Source organism: Amblyomma maculatum, chromosome 9 (genome assembly GCF_055883805.1).
Source record: "Amblyomma maculatum isolate TAMU_Amacu chromosome 9, ASM5588380v1, whole genome shotgun sequence".
Lineage (NCBI taxonomy): Eukaryota > Metazoa > Arthropoda > Arachnida > Ixodida > Ixodidae > Amblyomma > Amblyomma maculatum.
This window is the reverse complement of record NC_139352.1, coordinates 4,051,691-4,069,481: the sequence shown is the minus strand read 5'-3', so window position 1 is coordinate 4,069,481 and position 17,791 is coordinate 4,051,691. Positions and strand designations below refer to the sequence as shown.

The 17,791-nt window shown below is 44.7% G+C and overlaps 1 protein-coding gene across 1 annotated transcript; it reads left to right on the top strand.

Moving 5' to 3' along the window:
• Positions 1 to 840: 840 nt before the first annotated feature.
• Positions 841 to 16,689, top strand: LOC146178123 (uncharacterized). The gene is made up of 4 exons (XM_084577949.1): positions 841 to 1,230; positions 2,660 to 2,843; positions 8,232 to 8,386; positions 11,886 to 16,689. The coding sequence occupies exons 1-4, from the start codon at positions 1,036 to 1,038 to the stop codon at positions 12,162 to 12,164; spliced, it is 813 nt and encodes a 270-aa protein (XP_084434075.1). The 5' UTR covers positions 841 to 1,035; the 3' UTR covers positions 12,165 to 16,689.
• Positions 16,690 to 17,791: the final 1,102 nt, after the last annotated feature.

The window sequence follows — 17,791 nt, the reverse complement described above, 5'->3', positions numbered from 1 at the left end:
AATAAATATGCAGGCCACACCAACCACACCGCATTGCCACTGTGAAATAAAGTTTTTGAAATAAAGTTTTCTCTCTCTCTCTCTCTGCCACTGTCGATAGCCATCTCGTACGGAGCACTTGTCCAAATCGGAACCAGAGCAGAGCTAGAGCTCTTCAATGATCCAAAACTCTGTTCGGAATTTGTTCCAAAGCATGTTTCGAAGGGGCTGTCAGCAAACCATTTCGCTGAACTGGCTGAACGTCCCCGATAAACGCTATATATTAAAATTCGGAACTTCGAACCCTTCCTTATCTGCTATCTCTGCAGCGAACGCGACTGCTATGTGGATGTACAGCCATGATGACTAGATCGCTTCACATCTAGCTGTTCAAATTTAGTTTTTTTTCCATTACTCTCACTCTGCTGAGAACCGGACGGGTCAATGGCCGAGATACGCGTGTCATGCAGTATGCACTGTTCGTACGCGGTTAAATGGTTTCGAGCAAACGCCAAGAAATTTACGCAGACCACTCCTGCTCAACTCGGTTTGTTGGCATGCGCGGCCGCGCGTTTTCAAACGCCGCAATGAAAAGGAACTGTACACATCTGTGAGCATGGAGTGAAGTGCCAGGTATGTTGACTCTGCTCGATCCTGGCACCGACTAAAAACAAATTGAACGCTTGTGTCCACAAGCCAATAAAAACTGTCAAATGCTCCCGTTCTCTATGAATAAAGCATACCATTACTTACGCAATAATTATGTCATCCAAGTTACAAATAATAGTTTATTTAGTTGTTCGCAGATGGCGCTACAGATTGCAAAACTTAAAATTAAGGTTTAGTGTTTTAGGTTAGAACGCGAAGGATTCGTTGGAAGTGGTTGATTGAATGAACCTTTCCTGTCTAAGATGCTGGCCGCGGTAGCCGCGGCTTCCGAGTCCGGTGTAGGCTGGGAAGGCGTGGCTATATTTGTAGACGGTCCCCCGAGACCGAAAGTTGCCAAAAAAATGCCAGAGGAGCAGGATCCACGCCCAGTTCGGCGGCCGAGAGAAGATGGCGTCCCGCGAGAAAGCCAAAGGACAGCACGCGCCGAAAAGCGGGCGTCTTCCGCGAAGATGGGTAGCCTGCTTCGTGCTGGCTATCCTGCAGACGATCATTGGCCTGGGCCTCCTGGCCGTGGGCGCCGCGGACGTCGTCTTCACGTTGGACCACAACTGCAAAGACCGCACTGGAGCCTCGTTCCTGCAGGCGAGTCGCGCTGTTCGCTTTTGTCCGGGAGCGTGTGAACGCGGACACACGCGTAGTGCGCTCGCTCAGCTGCGACGTTGTGTGGGAAAAGTAGTACAGGGGCCGAGTATTCGCCCGCGCAGCTCCTCTCGCTCAGCATCGAGGTCTCCGCGCGAATCTTTTTTCGCGAAATGCGCGAAACATGCCGAGTGCCCAGGCAAGTGCGGCGTGTTGCTAGGGTACGTTGTACCGTGCGCGAGCGCCGCTGGCATACGTTGTAGCGAGTTGAGGTTCATATTTATTATTCCTTTTTTTTTTTTTTCTCCGTAGTCAGTGGATGGATTTCGTAGTTAAAAACCACGTATGTGGCTTGACAAATGCCCAGGAACCATTTACATGGCAGCAGGCGGAAATGTTTCGCGTACATGTGATATACAAATGGTGTGATGAATATACAGAACACACGTGTGCATAAGTTTATAAAGAGTATCCAGTAATCCAGAGAATCCAGATCGTTGTATTAAAAGAACATACGTGTATATGTGTTAATAAAAACAACTACACTGCAGATGCAGAGACTACAATGCTTGTAGTTGTCTCCGCATAATTGAGATTTATACAATTGATTCTTGTGCAGAGCAGTAAGGGTGAAGGGTGATTTCTCGCTTTGAGGACACCGAGCATAGAGTTCAACTGCTTACTTTCAAAGTACTCATGAAGAACTATAATTTAAGGAAAGTTCGCTTTCCTGAGACTAGTTCTCTGTTGTCTATTTAAAGACTTGTTGAATATGAGAAAATATTGAAGAAGGAAGGGCTGTCAAGTCTGATGATGCATCTATAACACCGCATACATGTTTTAATATTTGCAGAATTTGGTGACTCATTTAGTGAATATCGAGTGTAAAAGTTTAGGTGATACTTCTTTATTTATGAAAGGTGCCATTTATCTCTCTGCACTCCTGAATGGAAAATTCGACAGCTGCCAACCAGTCTGGAACTCGGCTTAATGCTGACTGTCGAGATATCTATAAGTTTGCAGTGTTCATATTTTTGGAATGCCTTTTTCAAGGAAAGATATTTACTTAGACTCACTATATTCTAAAATTCTTAATCAATGAACCTATGCAGTATTGCAATGCATTATTAGTATTCTTTTTAACAGTCAGTTACTCAGCCTTTCCTTTTTATGCAAATTGTAAATGTGGCTTTTACTGTCCTGAAGTTGCATATGGGTTTATCCGGTGTGCCATAATGGAGTGGCATAGCTGTACCATTCTTGTTACAGGGCCCATCATTTCAGCATTAGATCAATAGCAGGAAGGAATGTTTAGAGCACCACCCGAAATTTGCATCCACAAGGAAACTAACCTTTGGCAAAATAAATTTTTCATTGTTTCGTGCAGCAGCATACCACAGTCGGTTGATTCTGAAGGCTGTCTCCCTCGCAGGGTGTCGTGTGCGTAGTGTCAGGTGCCTTTGCCCTGGCTGCGTACTCCCCCCGTCGTGTCCGGGCACAGGGGCATCCCAACAGAGTTCTGGTGGCAGTGCATGTCCTGCTTTCCTTCCTGGTTGCAGTTGTCAGCTTCAATGTTGTCACCTGTCTGGCTTCCTACACTGGGGATAGGACAACCGGTAAGTGCCTTTTTAAGCACCTTGCTCACACCTTGGTCATTTTGGCCCCGCCGTAATAGCTCAGTGGTTAGGATGCACAACTGCTGAACCCAAGGGTACAGGACTGAATCCTGGTTGCATCAGCTGCTTTTCGATAGAGGGGAAAAGCAAGGCACCTGTGTACTGTGTGATGTCGCTGTATGTTAAAGAACATTGGGTGGTTGAAATTTCCGGAGTCCTCCACTATGGTGTCTTTCCATAGCCTGAGTCACTTTGGGACCTTAAACTTTATAAACCACACCAAACCTTGGTTATATTGGTCACAGAGCTAGTAAACAGGACTGCCCACAACTTTAACGTGAAGGGTAGGGAGGTGCAAATAGTGATTTCTAGTGTGTTAGCCCTAAATGTGTCACTTGCGAAAAAGTCGTTGTGTCGTAAGCAATGTTGTAAAAAGTTGCTACGAATATCAGTTTAAATCAGACTACCTATCAAGATGCTTGACTGCTTCAGCGGTAATAAATCCAGGGTTCTGATCTTCAGTCCAAAAGCACTGCTGCTGAAAAAATGCACGTGTCTCATTGCGTGGTGTATACATGACTTCCAAACGTCTATGTACTCTATGGGCATCAAGTTTGATGTCGCAGGTTCATCTCTCACATCACTCAGTGGCCAAGTCATGCTGGCACAGCATAAATGACACGATCACAACTGCTTTCTGTTCGTAGCTACCCATCTTCTTGAATCAAGACCAGTGCCACACAACACGATAAAAAAAAAAAGAGGGTTCCTTAGATGTCTCTTAAGAGGATAATGGCAAAAGCCTACCCTTCCTCTTTTATCATTTCCCTCTCATCATTTGCCTCTTCGCCTTTTATGGCCATTCGTTGCAGTGCTACATATAACTAATTGGTTTACAGGAAAGGAAAGGCGCATTACCTGTCACAGTTTCTTCGGCAGGTGTGTTTAGATGGTACACCATCGCTTCTGTCGCGTGATGTTCCTTGGTACGCATTCAACTGCGGGATTGCAGATGGCAGGAATGCTAGACAAGAACATATCTTGCGGAGTCTGGCGGAATATGACAGATCTCGTGCACAACTGTCGCGCTCAGGATTTAGTTCCATGAGCCTAGGAAGACCTTCAAAAAAAAAAAAACTACATAGGACAATGCGCACGAAGGTGCATGCCATATCGTGGCCTCTATGTATGTGCCCACAACTTCATATATCGCTCCTGACCACTAACAAAATGTTAATCACCAGCATGCAGCACAATTACCCTGTATACATAACCATTTGCAGACACATTAGCAATGAACTGTCTGTGTTCTGAAGGAGACGGACTTTGCAGAACAATGCTCAGCGTCATCTGCTCAGCAACGCATACACCATGCTGCACTTTTTTCTGCACCTCCTCTGAAGTGAGTACACGTGGGTGAGAACTTGTGTAGAACTTTGACAGAACAAGGAGAGAAGTGCAGATGGCGCGCACGGCACCGGCAAAATGAGGACAGTGGTGCTGCACTTTTTGAAGTGATGCAGCTGGTGCAGCCTAACCGAAGAGACCTTTTAAGTACATCTGGGTGCTTTTCTAAGCGCGTCACTAATGTTTTCATCATACCGATTGGCATTTTAATGTGAAAGCATTGCAGTTTACATTCCAAGAAACTATGGATATCGTCCTGCATGTCATGAAAATCCCAGATTGGCTGGTGGTGTTGAGTCTGTTGAAGATCCCTATTTGGTTGAGTGGTCACATGGCCTCAGTCAGCACTTGGCCAGGTCATGCGACCAACTGGCGTCTTCAATTTCGCAACCAAGTGGAGTTTCATGGCCGATTTGACAAGTTCTCTGGCAGGTGACATGGCGTAGTGTGTGATTTCACAGGACGTGACTTGGCCAGTTCGGCATGTGCTCAAGCAAGAGGTTGCAAAATAATCCATAGGGTGCCTCTGAAAAAGAAAGTGCTTTTCTTGAAAAGGAACCAAAAAAATGTGGTCGAGCAGAATCTAACCGCTGCCTTTGGGTTACAAGCCATTCCTGGCTGAATTCCAGGCAGACAAGCTGATTGTTTCTTCCCTCTCATGTGCATTGGAGGGAACCTTGTATGCTCATTGCTAGCACGATTTCCAAGGAAAAAAATCCAAACTGTTGCTGTCACACCAGCGAAGTCATTAAAAATTGATCTCGACAAAACTGAGAGTCGTAAACCTATATGAGCTTGCGACGAAAAATGAGCTCTGCAATAAAGACAAGCTGGCACAGCTCACCCCTCAGAAGTTCAAGGACTGCATGTTTTTTGTGAAATACTGTTGCCCCAAAATTATGGAGAGGTCACCGTTGAAGTACAAGCTAATGATACCCCAGTCACACGGGCAGTTTCAGTGCCCATTTAGTTGATGGACATCCAACTCAATGGGGATCGGCCACTGCCACACGGCGGTTTTCAATGACGATTGAACTCTATCAGCGTTGACTCAATGAGGTTCGCGAATGACCATTGGAATGCCAAGGAACATTGAGAGCAGCCCCACACACCCTAAAGTTAAAAACAAGACATAAACTTAGAAGAAACAAAACATCTTCTGGATTAAATTATTTAGACTACATTTTGCAAGTCAAAATGCTCTCTGTATAGCATGTGCGGTGTTTAGATGTCAACAAACTGACACTGTTCTGTGGCAGTGCGGCATGCTGCAGTGTTTCGCTCATGTTCGCCCTTTACAACGCTTTGCGACAACCGAGACCAAGATTCGAAGAGCCTCACATGTGGTTTTAACAACAGCAACTATGAACGCAGCGAAGACTGCCGAGCTGTGGCAGCATCGCTGGCACAAAATGAATGCGGCGGTTGCACATCGTTCGTCATTGTTCCGCCGTTACTTGCCTGTGGGTTATGCCGTGCTGTGAGGTATTCGAATACCCTTCTGTGAACAAACTTTCATTTAATAATAGCATTTAGTGCGATATCCATCTCTTTCTATCCTGTTCCACCTCATACTTTTACTGGGTGTTATTACCTGTAGCGCCATCTGTCAGATGACATGCTCACTACTCAGTGGGCATTGAAATTTTCCGTGTGGCATTGGTGCATCTCAATGACCCTTGAAAATTTCAATGGCTATTTATTCAATGGGCATTGAGATTGCCCGTGTGACAGAGGTATAACAGCTATAGCCTGCTTGGACCCGACCTTTGCACTAACGCGGGAGGCTGGCGCAGGCGACTGACTTTGCCGCTTTGTGTTCTTTCCAATCATCAGCGAGTGATAAGCCTGGAAGCGCAGCGAGCCCATCGTTCCTATGTTTAGTTATGTTCACAGAGCTCCACACAAACAAAATTGAAATATTTTGATAGACAAGAATACTGGCTAGATGGTTGTGAGTTGTGTTAGTAAGGCCGCAAGGAGCTGCATCGTATCGCTAAAGTCATGCTATGCTTGCACACAATAATGTTGCTGTCGAAAGGCTTTCTTAGTAAACAAGGAGTGTCCGGTTGGAAACCTGAAGGAAGAGTCTCTAGTGGCGCAAAGAATAATGGGCGATGCTGCGTCAGTAGCGGGTGGAGTGGCCAAGGTAGAGGTTACATGTAGGCTGCAGATCTGCAGTGCCTGCATTACCTCTAAAGAGGAACTGCAGAAAAAGAAGAAAGAAAAGTTAAAAGCTTCAGCTGCCTTTAAGAAATAAAAAATTTTAGAGGACACTTTAGACCACTAAACTGGGATAAGCGAAAGCCATTATAGCGCTGTGGATCGTAGCCCTCCACTACGGCACCTCTATCTCCCTCTCGTCTTTCACTCCCACCTTCTTTTACGGTGTGGTACATGTGTCCCCGGAGAATTGTGACAAATACTGCGCCTTTTCTGCACCTTTGCTGTGTGGTGCGGCATTCGAGGAAGTGCCAAATGAAATGCGCCGCACGGACGCTCAGCGGGGTCAGCTTCGTCTATGCATGAATCGCCTGGTGACGTCATGACCAGTCGTGACGGTACATGGCGTGCCCCTTGTCAAACACAAAAAGCATTTCATTGAACGCATAAAAGTACACCGGCGTTCTATAATTCATTTACAGGAAAGGAAAGGTGCAGTATCTATCACTCACGGAATCTCGCTATCATCCTCACAGTAGACAAGGGGAATTATGAAGAGTATTTCACGATCTGGGGCATGGCGCAGTTGGTAAAGCGCTTGGCTGGGGATCTAAGAGATGGAGTTTCGATTCCCGGTGGAGGCAAGGTTTATTAATTTATTTTTAACTCTCGCTCTCGAAAGCATGACACCTTTGCAGACAACCTTCTGCCGACAACGATGAGGCATTAAAGGCTTTCGCCTTAAAAGAGGGCAGCTACTTGGACAGCTTGAGGCCAGTCTTTAAGAAAAAATACTCTCTTGTTTAGTTAAAGGAAATGTGCATTTAGTGTATCTTTCAATTGCAGTTCAATAAAACAGTTTCATGCTGTAGTTTATGTATGTATGCTTTTCAGAAAATTATGCAAGAACCAAAATCTTTCTGCCATTTTACTTGTCAGAAAATTTGAACTGAAATAATCTGGGAAAAAGCCTGAGAAGTCAGGGATTTTAAAAATAGTGGCTTGCTAGACACCCTGTTGAGTGAATGTTCGGTTATGGCACCAAACACATCGCTGCTCTTCTGTGGTACGTTTTGTAGAGACTCTATACCAGTTATCTCAACACTGGAGGGTTGCAGTGATCACAGGATCATGTTGCAACTAGTGATGCAAGAGAACAGCATCCTGTGGAACTGGCAGGTCGATGGCTGCGCACTACACAAACAGCCTTGCAGTATTGATGTGCACTGTGAAGAGCTCTTTTGCAAGTGGAAGTGAAGTTTACTTTTGAGTTGCAGTTGGGCGCTGAACGTATCCAGGAACCATCTTCACTTTCCTGGTTCATAATCTGGTGTGCCCACTTCACATCTGTTGTGCACTTATAGATATGCAGGCCCCGCATCTGGAACGAAAATTTCTCTATCAATGCTTTATGTAGGAGCGGTACTGCATGTGGATAACTCTCGGCCTACAATGTTTGCTAATAAAATGAGCACAAACATGCAGACATGTGAAGTAGCATCAGAAAGATGCTGGTTAAGCAGTGAAGCAAAATATGCCTCTTCTGGATTGTCTTGACTTGTGTTGCTAAGCTGCAGTGTAAGCAAAGCACAAAACTTTAACAGAAATTGCAATTCAGTGAAATGAAATACGAAGTTAACATTATTAACCATATACAAGTGAATTTTTATAAATTTCATGTGCGTAGTATGACAGCATGGTGAAGAGGTAGAACTTAATTCTGCAAGGTGTGCTGAATAAGTTATCAACATGCGTTTGTGTTAAATGTTGCAGCGTATGCAGAGTGGACCTCCAATGAGTGGCTTTGTTGTCTCGCAGCCTTGTTTGCAGTCATACTGTCCAAAGTGGTGCTGACGTACACATGCCATGTTCTGGGAGGTGTCTGTGCGGGTGTGGCAGTACCCGACCTGTGCCGCAATGGGGCCGGCCTTGTTACGTTCGATACCTTCCACAGGGAGGTCGCTGCTAAACAGGTGAGGCCAGCATGTTTAGTAGCAGTTCTAACTAGTGACACAAAATAGTCTCCGGCACTACTTTTTGGTGTTAGATGTTATGGCCCCCTCTCCTGTGATCATTTCTTCATCACCTGCATGAAGTGACATCACATAGCAGTGTTACATAACTCATTCCTATCAGTAATATTACCTAACAATTCATTATGTGATCATGGGTCACATGACTCGTCGGTCAGATGACCTTGGAACAGCAGGCTGTATATGTTGAGTGTAATTCCAATTTCTCTATATAATGGTCCCACAACTTCTTTCTCCTTTCTGATTACCCGTCAGCAAGTTTGAACAATGATTTCAGCTCAAAAGCGACTCTGAACGTAACTAAAAGGTAATACGCACCCAGGGGATGTGGTAAATCGTTTTGGTACAATTAATTGTGTCAACACTTATGTACGCCAACATTTGATGTCACCTTTCAGCTCTGTTCACCGCTGGATTTACGACTGTTTAGAATCAAAAGCTTCCTATAATGCAACATAAAAGAGAACACACACCCGTAGTAACTTAGTTGGTGGTTATAAACATAAATAAAAAAAGAAGTGCAGAAAAAAAAACTGAGGAAATGGACTTGAGCCGTTTTTGGTTTTAAAAAGTGAAGTGCAAATACATTTCACCACTGAATTGACAAGAATGAGCATTTTTAATGTGCCCTTATTTATTTTTGTGAAATTTCTGCTATTCGACGCTAGGTGACGCTGCTCAGAGGAACTTTACTGTTGAAGGAACGGAATCATGCATATGTTGGCAGACGCATGCGTTGTCTTCTTCATGCTGTCCGTGTCTTTAGAGCGCTACAGTCTTCATCTTCACCAGACGGAAAAATTCGGTATATAGAAAGCGTAGCATACTTGCTCATGGATAACAAGAAGTAGACCGTCAGCCTATGCATCGGGATATGAGGGCGTCACTGCTGCTTCACTCTGTAACAATGTCTAGTAGCTTGGGTTTTGACTTTTTGTTGTAACTCTTTCAGGACTTTGATTCTGAGGGGTCTTGGAAAAAATTTCGCAGCATGCGCCGTTAACGGAGAACATCCCGAGCCATCGCGTGGATTAAGTCTGATCAAGTCAGCTGGGAACTTAACCTAACGTTTTTTCCTGCGTTGCAGAGAAAGCCCGTGAAATATAAAAAAAGCCTGTGAAGGGGTGCTTTCCCACTCGTGCACTGGATGAACTAAATGAGCTGAAGTGCGACTGCGGCTACGGGAAAGCGACATTGCTTTGCTCCTGTTGTAGAGGTTTGGGGCTTTGGCTATCGTTACTTGACAGTGCAAATGCACGTTGAAGGCAGAGCGTTTTTTTCTTTGAAGCAGAATCAAAAGGCCATTTTCTTTCGCAGTTGTGGACGCTCTGTTGCTTTTGCCACACTCTGCCAGCAACTTGCATTTCCACCGTCATGCAATATGAAGCAAAGGGCCAAATACACGCCCAAAACCAGCAGAATGCCCTGCCACTTCTTGTGGCGTCACACTGTAGCCGACCTTGTTCGCCTATTGCACACACATTTGAGAGCAGCACAATAGCGACGCGCAAGCTATCTGTCATGTGGCTTTTTCTATATTTCACGGGCCTTCTTTGGAATGTGAAAAAAGGAGACCATGTGATATATATTGCTTAGAAAACAATTTATTAGGGGGTTTTTGAAGGTTCTGTACAACTTTGTGTGTCATACTTAAGGTTTGCCATTATCAGTTTAGCCTGGAGGAAAATAAAGAATGGCCCGAGTAAATCCAGGCTAGTGCCAGCATTATGCATCTTTTTTTTATTATTATTATTATTATGAGGAGGAATCGCACACCTTTTAAGCGTTGCTAGGCAATGCCGGCACAGCTTGGCGAGGGGGCTGCGAAGCTTTCCGCTTCAAAAAAAAAAAAAAACAAAAAAAAAAACCAAATGTCTCCATCCAGGAAACGAACCTCCATCCCTTGTATCCCCAGCCGAGTGCTTTACCACTCGCTCTTCATAATTCTGCTTGTCTACCATGAGGATGATAGCGGGGTTCTGCGAGTGACAAATACTGCGATTGGCGCGCAATTTGAAAATACCAAAGTCACTCAATTAGGGTGACGTCACCCATCTGCCGTCAGCTATGAGGACCAAGCGGGAACGAGTGCGCTCCAACGCCGCCAGGCGGCGCTTCTTGCCTTCCGCGAGTGACAGATGCTGCGCCTTTCCTTTCCTGTAAACGAATTATAGAACGCCGGTGAACTTTGACGCGCTCGACATGGAAACCAAGAAGAGTTTAGCTTCTGGCGAACGGCGCAGAAGACTGGACAAATTAACTTTTTCTGATCCTGAAGTAGTCACTGCTTTTCACTACGTATATCCAGGCATAGCAGAGCTAAGCCATTTTTCTTTATTTAAGGTCGTCCGCTGTGTGGTTTCATGCATTTGTATCAGCTCTCACTGATCTATTTCATTTTGTGTACAGCTGCCTGTTCATATGTATCCGCCCACATTCATACAAGGTATTAAGCAGCCCCTGGCATAATTTCTGTCTCCAAGCAATCTTCACATACTCTATATGTGAGGCAAACAAAAAACGCTAGCCTAGCCTAAAACACCCACCATTGCGTTTTCAGTCCGCGTCAGCGTCGATGGAGGACTTCAGTCTAGCCCGCATAAGCCGGCGCATCCGATAATAAAAATACTTTAGGCATTCATCACTGGACCTCCCATTGACCTTCAAGAAATAAAGTACACAATACGTTCAGGAAACTTCTTACTGTTGCTTGTCAGTTGATCGACAGTCTTAATCTTACATTGGCTGTATGTGCCTTGCCGTTTATACACATTGTCCCCGCCAGCGGCCGCTTTTATAGGGAACTAGTTTTATTCATGCACATAATCGGTTTAGTACATTTAATCAAGCGTGTCAGAGCTCAAGCAACACAATTTATTGTTGCGCGCCTTCAGGGTCCTAAGAACTAGCGGTGACGGAGGCGGATCACCGAGCTGTCTGCTTAGAGCTCATTTGTTCCTCTTATACACAGCGCTCTCTCATGCCGCCCGGAGCGGTCATCGCTTAAACGACTAGCTCGCCGGCGGCAGACGGCACACTTTTCAATTCTAGAACACTATACCATCGGCTAAGCTGCTGATCACAGCCAAAGCAAGCCATAATGGTTGCGGCTTGTTTGCTGGTACAGCGTTTCAGGGGCAAAAGTAGCACTCTCTCCGTGAGGCTTCCAAAGTGGCTGCCACCACATTAGCTTAGCCAGCAAAGTTTCTGCTTTGAAAGCACTTTTGGACTCTCGGTGAAGTTTTAAAATTTGAGGTGGACGCAGTTACTTCTTTACAGTCTCTCTCCTCAGGACATCGACCTTGCGCTCCTACTCTCACACCCTCCCTACCATTGCAGAAATTTGCATTACCGCAAGTTAAACGTCTGTGGAATTTTTCTTTTCCTTACTTTTTTCTTTCCAGTTGGTGATGGAGTTTTCTTTTGCCATGTATTTCAGGCACCGCAAAACCAGAGCAGCGCCCCCACAACTGCGGCTGCTGCCCCCAGCAACGTAGCGGGTCCTGTGCAGTTGCCCGAGGCTCGGAGTCACGTGCAGGAAGCACCAGGCACAGGCGAGAAGCTCACCGTGGTCACTCTGCCTGAGGCAGATGTCATCTATGCCGTTCCCGAAAACAGCTATGTAGTACGTCGCCCAGAAGGGTCATATGTGGCACCTCCTGGCAACACGCGACTCGCTCCTTTCTTCCCCACCTACACACGTGTTGCTATCGAATAGCTATCCTTGACCACGGAGCAATTCTGTACGAGGCACAAATCCTTGCTCTCTAGTGTGGTGCCTTGACCTCGCAGGTGCTTACAAACTATTTAAAGTCGGCTGCATGCTGATGACCTCTGGTGGCAAGAAAGGCCATTTCCCACATATATGGGACCATTCCCATATAATTGCATTTTATTGGTACCAGTATTCACACAATACCTGGTTCATTTTGTGAACCAGTGAAAGAAGACAGGCGTATGTGGTAGTTTGTTTGGACATCCTTCGCTAAGCAAACTGTACCATTGAAGGCTTATGTTTCTTGCCACCAGGTGACATCACCAGTGCACTTCCATCATTGCTTTATGTTGTTATCTGGATGAGCTTCTCCGTCCATTCAGTTGAGTGTTTGTGTCCTGGTGTGGATTACTGGATGCTGCACAAGTAGTCACACAGATGCTACAGACTGCCCAGGGCATCCTTCTCTTTTGCGACCTGGAGCAACAAACTGAGCTGCACACCTGGCTGATGTTCTTGTCTTCCAATCGATTCACCTTTCTTTCTTTGATATTCTCATATCTTTGATGGAAGTACGTAACAGCACATGCTCTTATTGCCACATTTGCCTGTGTGACCCCACGATGGGGTCTGCAGGCAGCGATGAAACTTCTGTACTTAGTACTAGCCTATTGGCTAATGTGGCATATAGGGTAACCTCCAAACTTTGTCCAAAAGCAAAACAAACGTTTGAATGTCATACAATTCAACCTGTTCAAGTGCCAAACTGTCAATACGGGTTTAAAAGAGTAAGAGATATCAGAGCCAATGAATGTGTTGCTGACTGGCAGGGATAGTATTTAGTGTGGCCAGGCTTCCGTAAAAAAAGGCAACATAGCAACTGTGTGCTAACATTATGGTCCACTACAGTTTCAGCTGTCATATCAAAGTGATCAAGATTGGTACCTAGCACCGTGCCTGATGTCGAAAACTAACCGGCAGTTTTAAGTACTATGTTGCTCCATCTGGACGTTAGCGAGTTTTATTTTCAATTTCTCTCTACTTGTGCTGAGGCCGTATCGCCTTTCAAACGGAATGAGCCATTGCAATCATGGCTGGCTATCTTTTATAACCTCACCACTAGTTTTACTCCAAGGGATTTGTTTTTTTGTTTTTTTTTTTTTACTCTGTGCGTACTCTGTGACTCTTCACTCAGCTTGAGCTTGGTGGTGGTTAAGTATGAGTGAAGAAGGAAGTATGAAACCTGTTGCAGGCAACCACTGTGCAGTCGAGAAAGCGCAAATGTTTTCTATTTTGTTTCGGAGCGGAGCTCTCGTGCAGGGCAGTTGTTTCCTGGGCAACAAAAAGCTTGATCCCACGTTGAGAATGTTTGGTAGTCAGAAATGAGAAGACGTCATTAGCTGCCATTTTTGTAATGCTGAGCTGCGCAGGTGTATAAATAGAGGCCTGCACTTTGCACCTGAAATGGCAAGTGTTGGTTTCGCCTGAACTTGCCGAGACTGATACTCAGTGAACCCTACTCTGCTCATGTTTACCACCTAAATATTTCTCATTGCTGCCATGGAATCTCGAGGCTAATTTTTGCCCTTCGCACTTTTATCTTCTGACCGACAGAATCCGATTCAGGCACGAAAATGTGCCCGACCTGACCACAAATGTCCCCAGCCAGGACTGCTCTGGTTACTCGCTTGATATCTTCGCAACGTGCCTTCCATGACTGCTAACAGCATGTTTAGCATCTTTATAATGTGCATCATGATGTCACACCTGCCTCCAGCACCCACGTCTAATCTTTCTTTTATCATAGACGCTGCGTGCAGGTACCAGTTTGTTTGATGCATTAAACGCCTCGAAGATGGCTTTTGAAGCGATTCATAACTAAGAACAGAAATGCTCTGATAACTCCATTACTAGGCAAAATAAGGCATTATCACACAAGGTAAAGTGATAAAATTGCCACAACAATGACCTTATCACATCACACGCACCTTGTTCACTAGTGGCATCAGCCATGCACCATTATTGTGTGATCCAAAGATTCTACAGTGTGCCTTCTGGTCCGTCCTTTACAACTGAAGTTCGCACTTTTGCGTTCTGAATGGTGGACACCACACCCTTGTCCTTGTTTTCTCCGAGTGTCATTGCTGGACGCTCCTGCCCTCTTTCTACCCACTGCCATGGTAGCCTTTTACTACGCCTCTCCTCACTGCCAAAGATTGAGGGTGTCAACTCTGTACCACGTAAAAGTTGTGCAAAACTGTGAAAGTCACAGCTGGTCCTAGTAGTGTGGAATTTTGCAGAGTTGTGGAAAAGTAGAAAAGAAAGAATGCCGAGTACTATGGTTGAGTAATGAGAGAATCGGTGACAGGCATTTGCGGTGCTGAATGCGCCGCATGTTGTGTTATTGTATAGGGCCACCTATGCACAGAGGTGTGAATATCGGCAAGCACTAGTTCATGCTCCTGTGCATAGAGGGCAGTACAGAGCTACAGTATGGCGAGCTTTTCCTTTGTGTTAGGCTGATGGCACGGAACCAGCAAACGGTGCTTCCTTGAACAGCTGTCGCTGTAAAAAATACACAGGCCTTCAGAAATAGCCCACAGTTCTGCACAGCTTTTTTGTAAGATTGTTAGGTTAATCAACTGCCTACTGGGATGTTAGAGAAGACTTTGTGAATGTACTTCGCGTATTTCTCATGGCTGCTCATACTGCCAAGTGGGGCAGCCAAAGACATGGCATTCATTTATTTATTTCTTTGTCACAAAATGTACAAGTTACCGGTGTCGGTTAAACAATACTCAGCAAGCAACTCAAGAAACTTTCAGTTGAATGGTTTCCTTTCTTTTTTTGTTAGTGCTTAGGGCACACATGTTGAATTGACTGTTAGCGTGCCCCGTGTTGGCTACAGTGGGACATTGAGGAAGATGCGCCAGGTTTATGCCACACATTCGTACACTTTCTTTTTTTTGTTTATATAAATGCATGCACATTTCGTCTGCGGGTATGCTGCGCCCTTAGTCAGTAGCGCCCTCTGTATTGTGTGCCTGAAATATGTTCTGTTATGTACTTTCAGACTTCTGGGGTCTGATTTTTGTATCGTATAAACTGTATTATAGGTCGAGTAGGAATATAGGTCAACCCCCCTTACCGTGAAGTGGAGAAGAAAAAAAAAGAAAAAAAAAGTGGAGAATATATTTACAACATTGGCTGTGTCCCTGCATCACCGGAGCTACGATCCCACTCCTAACTTTCAGTAGAATTGTCGGAAGACGACTGTCTACTGCTCGCCACTTCCATCTAGTTCCATCAAGCGTGCTGCTTACACAGCATTTCTTGAAAGGTTGCTTGCTAACAGCTGATCTTGTCCACGGCACCACATGCTCTTTTCTGAAATGCCGAACTGTCACCGAGGGAGTGGCCATGTTGCCGATCGCTTCGGCGAACATCGCTTTTTCTGGAAAGCCACTGTGAACTGCCTCCACATACCATCATTCATTGCTAAAGAGCCATTTTATACTCTCACAGGTCGAACGAAAGAGCGCATGCGAAGATAAATCTGCTTGGATGGGGGAAAAAATGCCACCAACTGCAGGATGTCAATACAGTTGCTTTGGCTGTCCGTTCACGAGCAGGCACGCCACTTGTTGCCAGACTGTGCCTCAAATTCTGCTAAAAACTGCTGTATAAGACGAGGGGCGACTTTAGCTTGCTTTTTTTTATAGAGAAAATGTAGACCTATATTCCAGTTTATACGGTAGTCTTTGTGAATTGTGGTGGCTGATTGTAGCATCTTTTATTTAAGCTACATTAGATTGGGCTAGTTACTGTTTTGTATAGCACCGTCCTTATATGCTTCTCCCTCCCATTTCCCATTTAGAGCTGCAGAACATTGACGACTCAGCAAGAGTGAAGTTCTCCCTTTCTTGAAGGTCTCTCATTGGCCATACCCATGGTTTTGTTGCACCTGTACATGACAACAGCTGTAAAACAAACTCCTTGGCACCTGCATAGGTGTGTTTCATTTTTATATCTTTAGTAAAAACATGCAGCTGTGTTGTGCGAGTGTGATAACGCGGTGTCAAGAGCTTGGATTTTTTTTTTTTTTTTAAGCAGCAGTGTGTGTTGTGGCTTCTGTGAACAAAAACTGCAATGTGTTGACAGGTTTTTCGGCAGGCGTACATATGCTCGAAATAACTAATTTATTTGCTGACAAACTTTCATTTCGTAGGCATCATCTTTGAAGCTGCAGAGCATCTTCACTGTGTTAACGTGACTGCCACTACCATATCCTTAATCTGATAACGAAAGCTGACCAAAAGCTTCGATGCAGTTTTGCATTTTTGTTTTTCGCCACTGTATCCATTGCTATTGCGTTGTCTGTCTGCATGCACTGAGTAGTGAGGCAGAGTTGCTGCCACAAATTGTCTACTCCAGCTGTTCATCAAAAGTGCACATCCTGTTTTTCGTTTTGAGCAGCCAACATTTTTTTTTTTTTGGAATGTCATTAAAAGTTTAAAAAAAAAAAAAACATCCTTTCATTCCACGAGCACAGTTTTTGAGCTGTAGCCTGTGGTTTTTAAAACTCAACCAGCAGCTGTACACAATGGCTTTTAGCTACATCATTACATTCCCCATTTACACCGCACCCATTCCTAAAGAAAAAAAAGAAAGGATGACTTGCGCAATGTACATGGTTCAAATTTTTCGCCTTGCTCTGGCATACCATGCACCATGCATACCATGAAATCTGTATTGGATCTCATATTTAAGCGCAGTTGTATACAAGTTCACAAAGCCAAGTATGTCATTTTTTTTAGATTTGCAATCCAAAAATAAAGACTCAATCACTTGCAGTGGCCACCATCTTCAAACTCCAAATTTGATCTGGTAATGCAGAAATGAACTGAATAAGCACAGTGAAGCGATTACCTTTCCTGTATTCGTTGCAACAACAAAATTCTCTCCCCCCAGATTTCATAAATTTCGTGGCAGCAAAGTAATACTTGAAAATTGAATCCCATTAAGCAGAATCTTAAACAGCCTGAGCATTTCGGACAGTCCCAAACTGATGTAGATGGTCTTGATAGTGTACTGCTGTCTTTTGAGTTGGTCACTTTTCTTTTAAGTACCACTAACTTTGAAAACTGCACTTGTAATGTGTGCAGTGACCATATGCAATGCTTAGCGCATCTGTAAAGCTCCAGATTCTGCTGAAGCAAGTGAAAACGTCTACATTTGTAGCGCTTTTGCGAGCACTGGCCCTTGCACGTCAATGCCATCTACTGATAACATGTGCAATGCTAGTCTTTTTTTTTTTTTACTGTGATTGAGAACAAACATCGCGCAGTTATTGAGTGAAAAGCCATGAAGATAGCTGCAGGAAGGTTTGGTCAGAGCTGCAAAGCACAAGGACAGTGGAGAACAAGGCTTGGCTGTTTGGGAAGAACTACAACGGCTGCTTAGAGGCTAGTTCCGTCAGTCTAGAATGACTGATTTTCTATCTCTATGGAAAGAGGGATAGGGTTTATTGCATACTATACACTTAATCTGGAAAAAATCCACGAAATAAAGAAGTTGCTACCTGCTTCTAAGTGACATTACTCTTTCAGCAATGGCTAGGTGCATGCTTC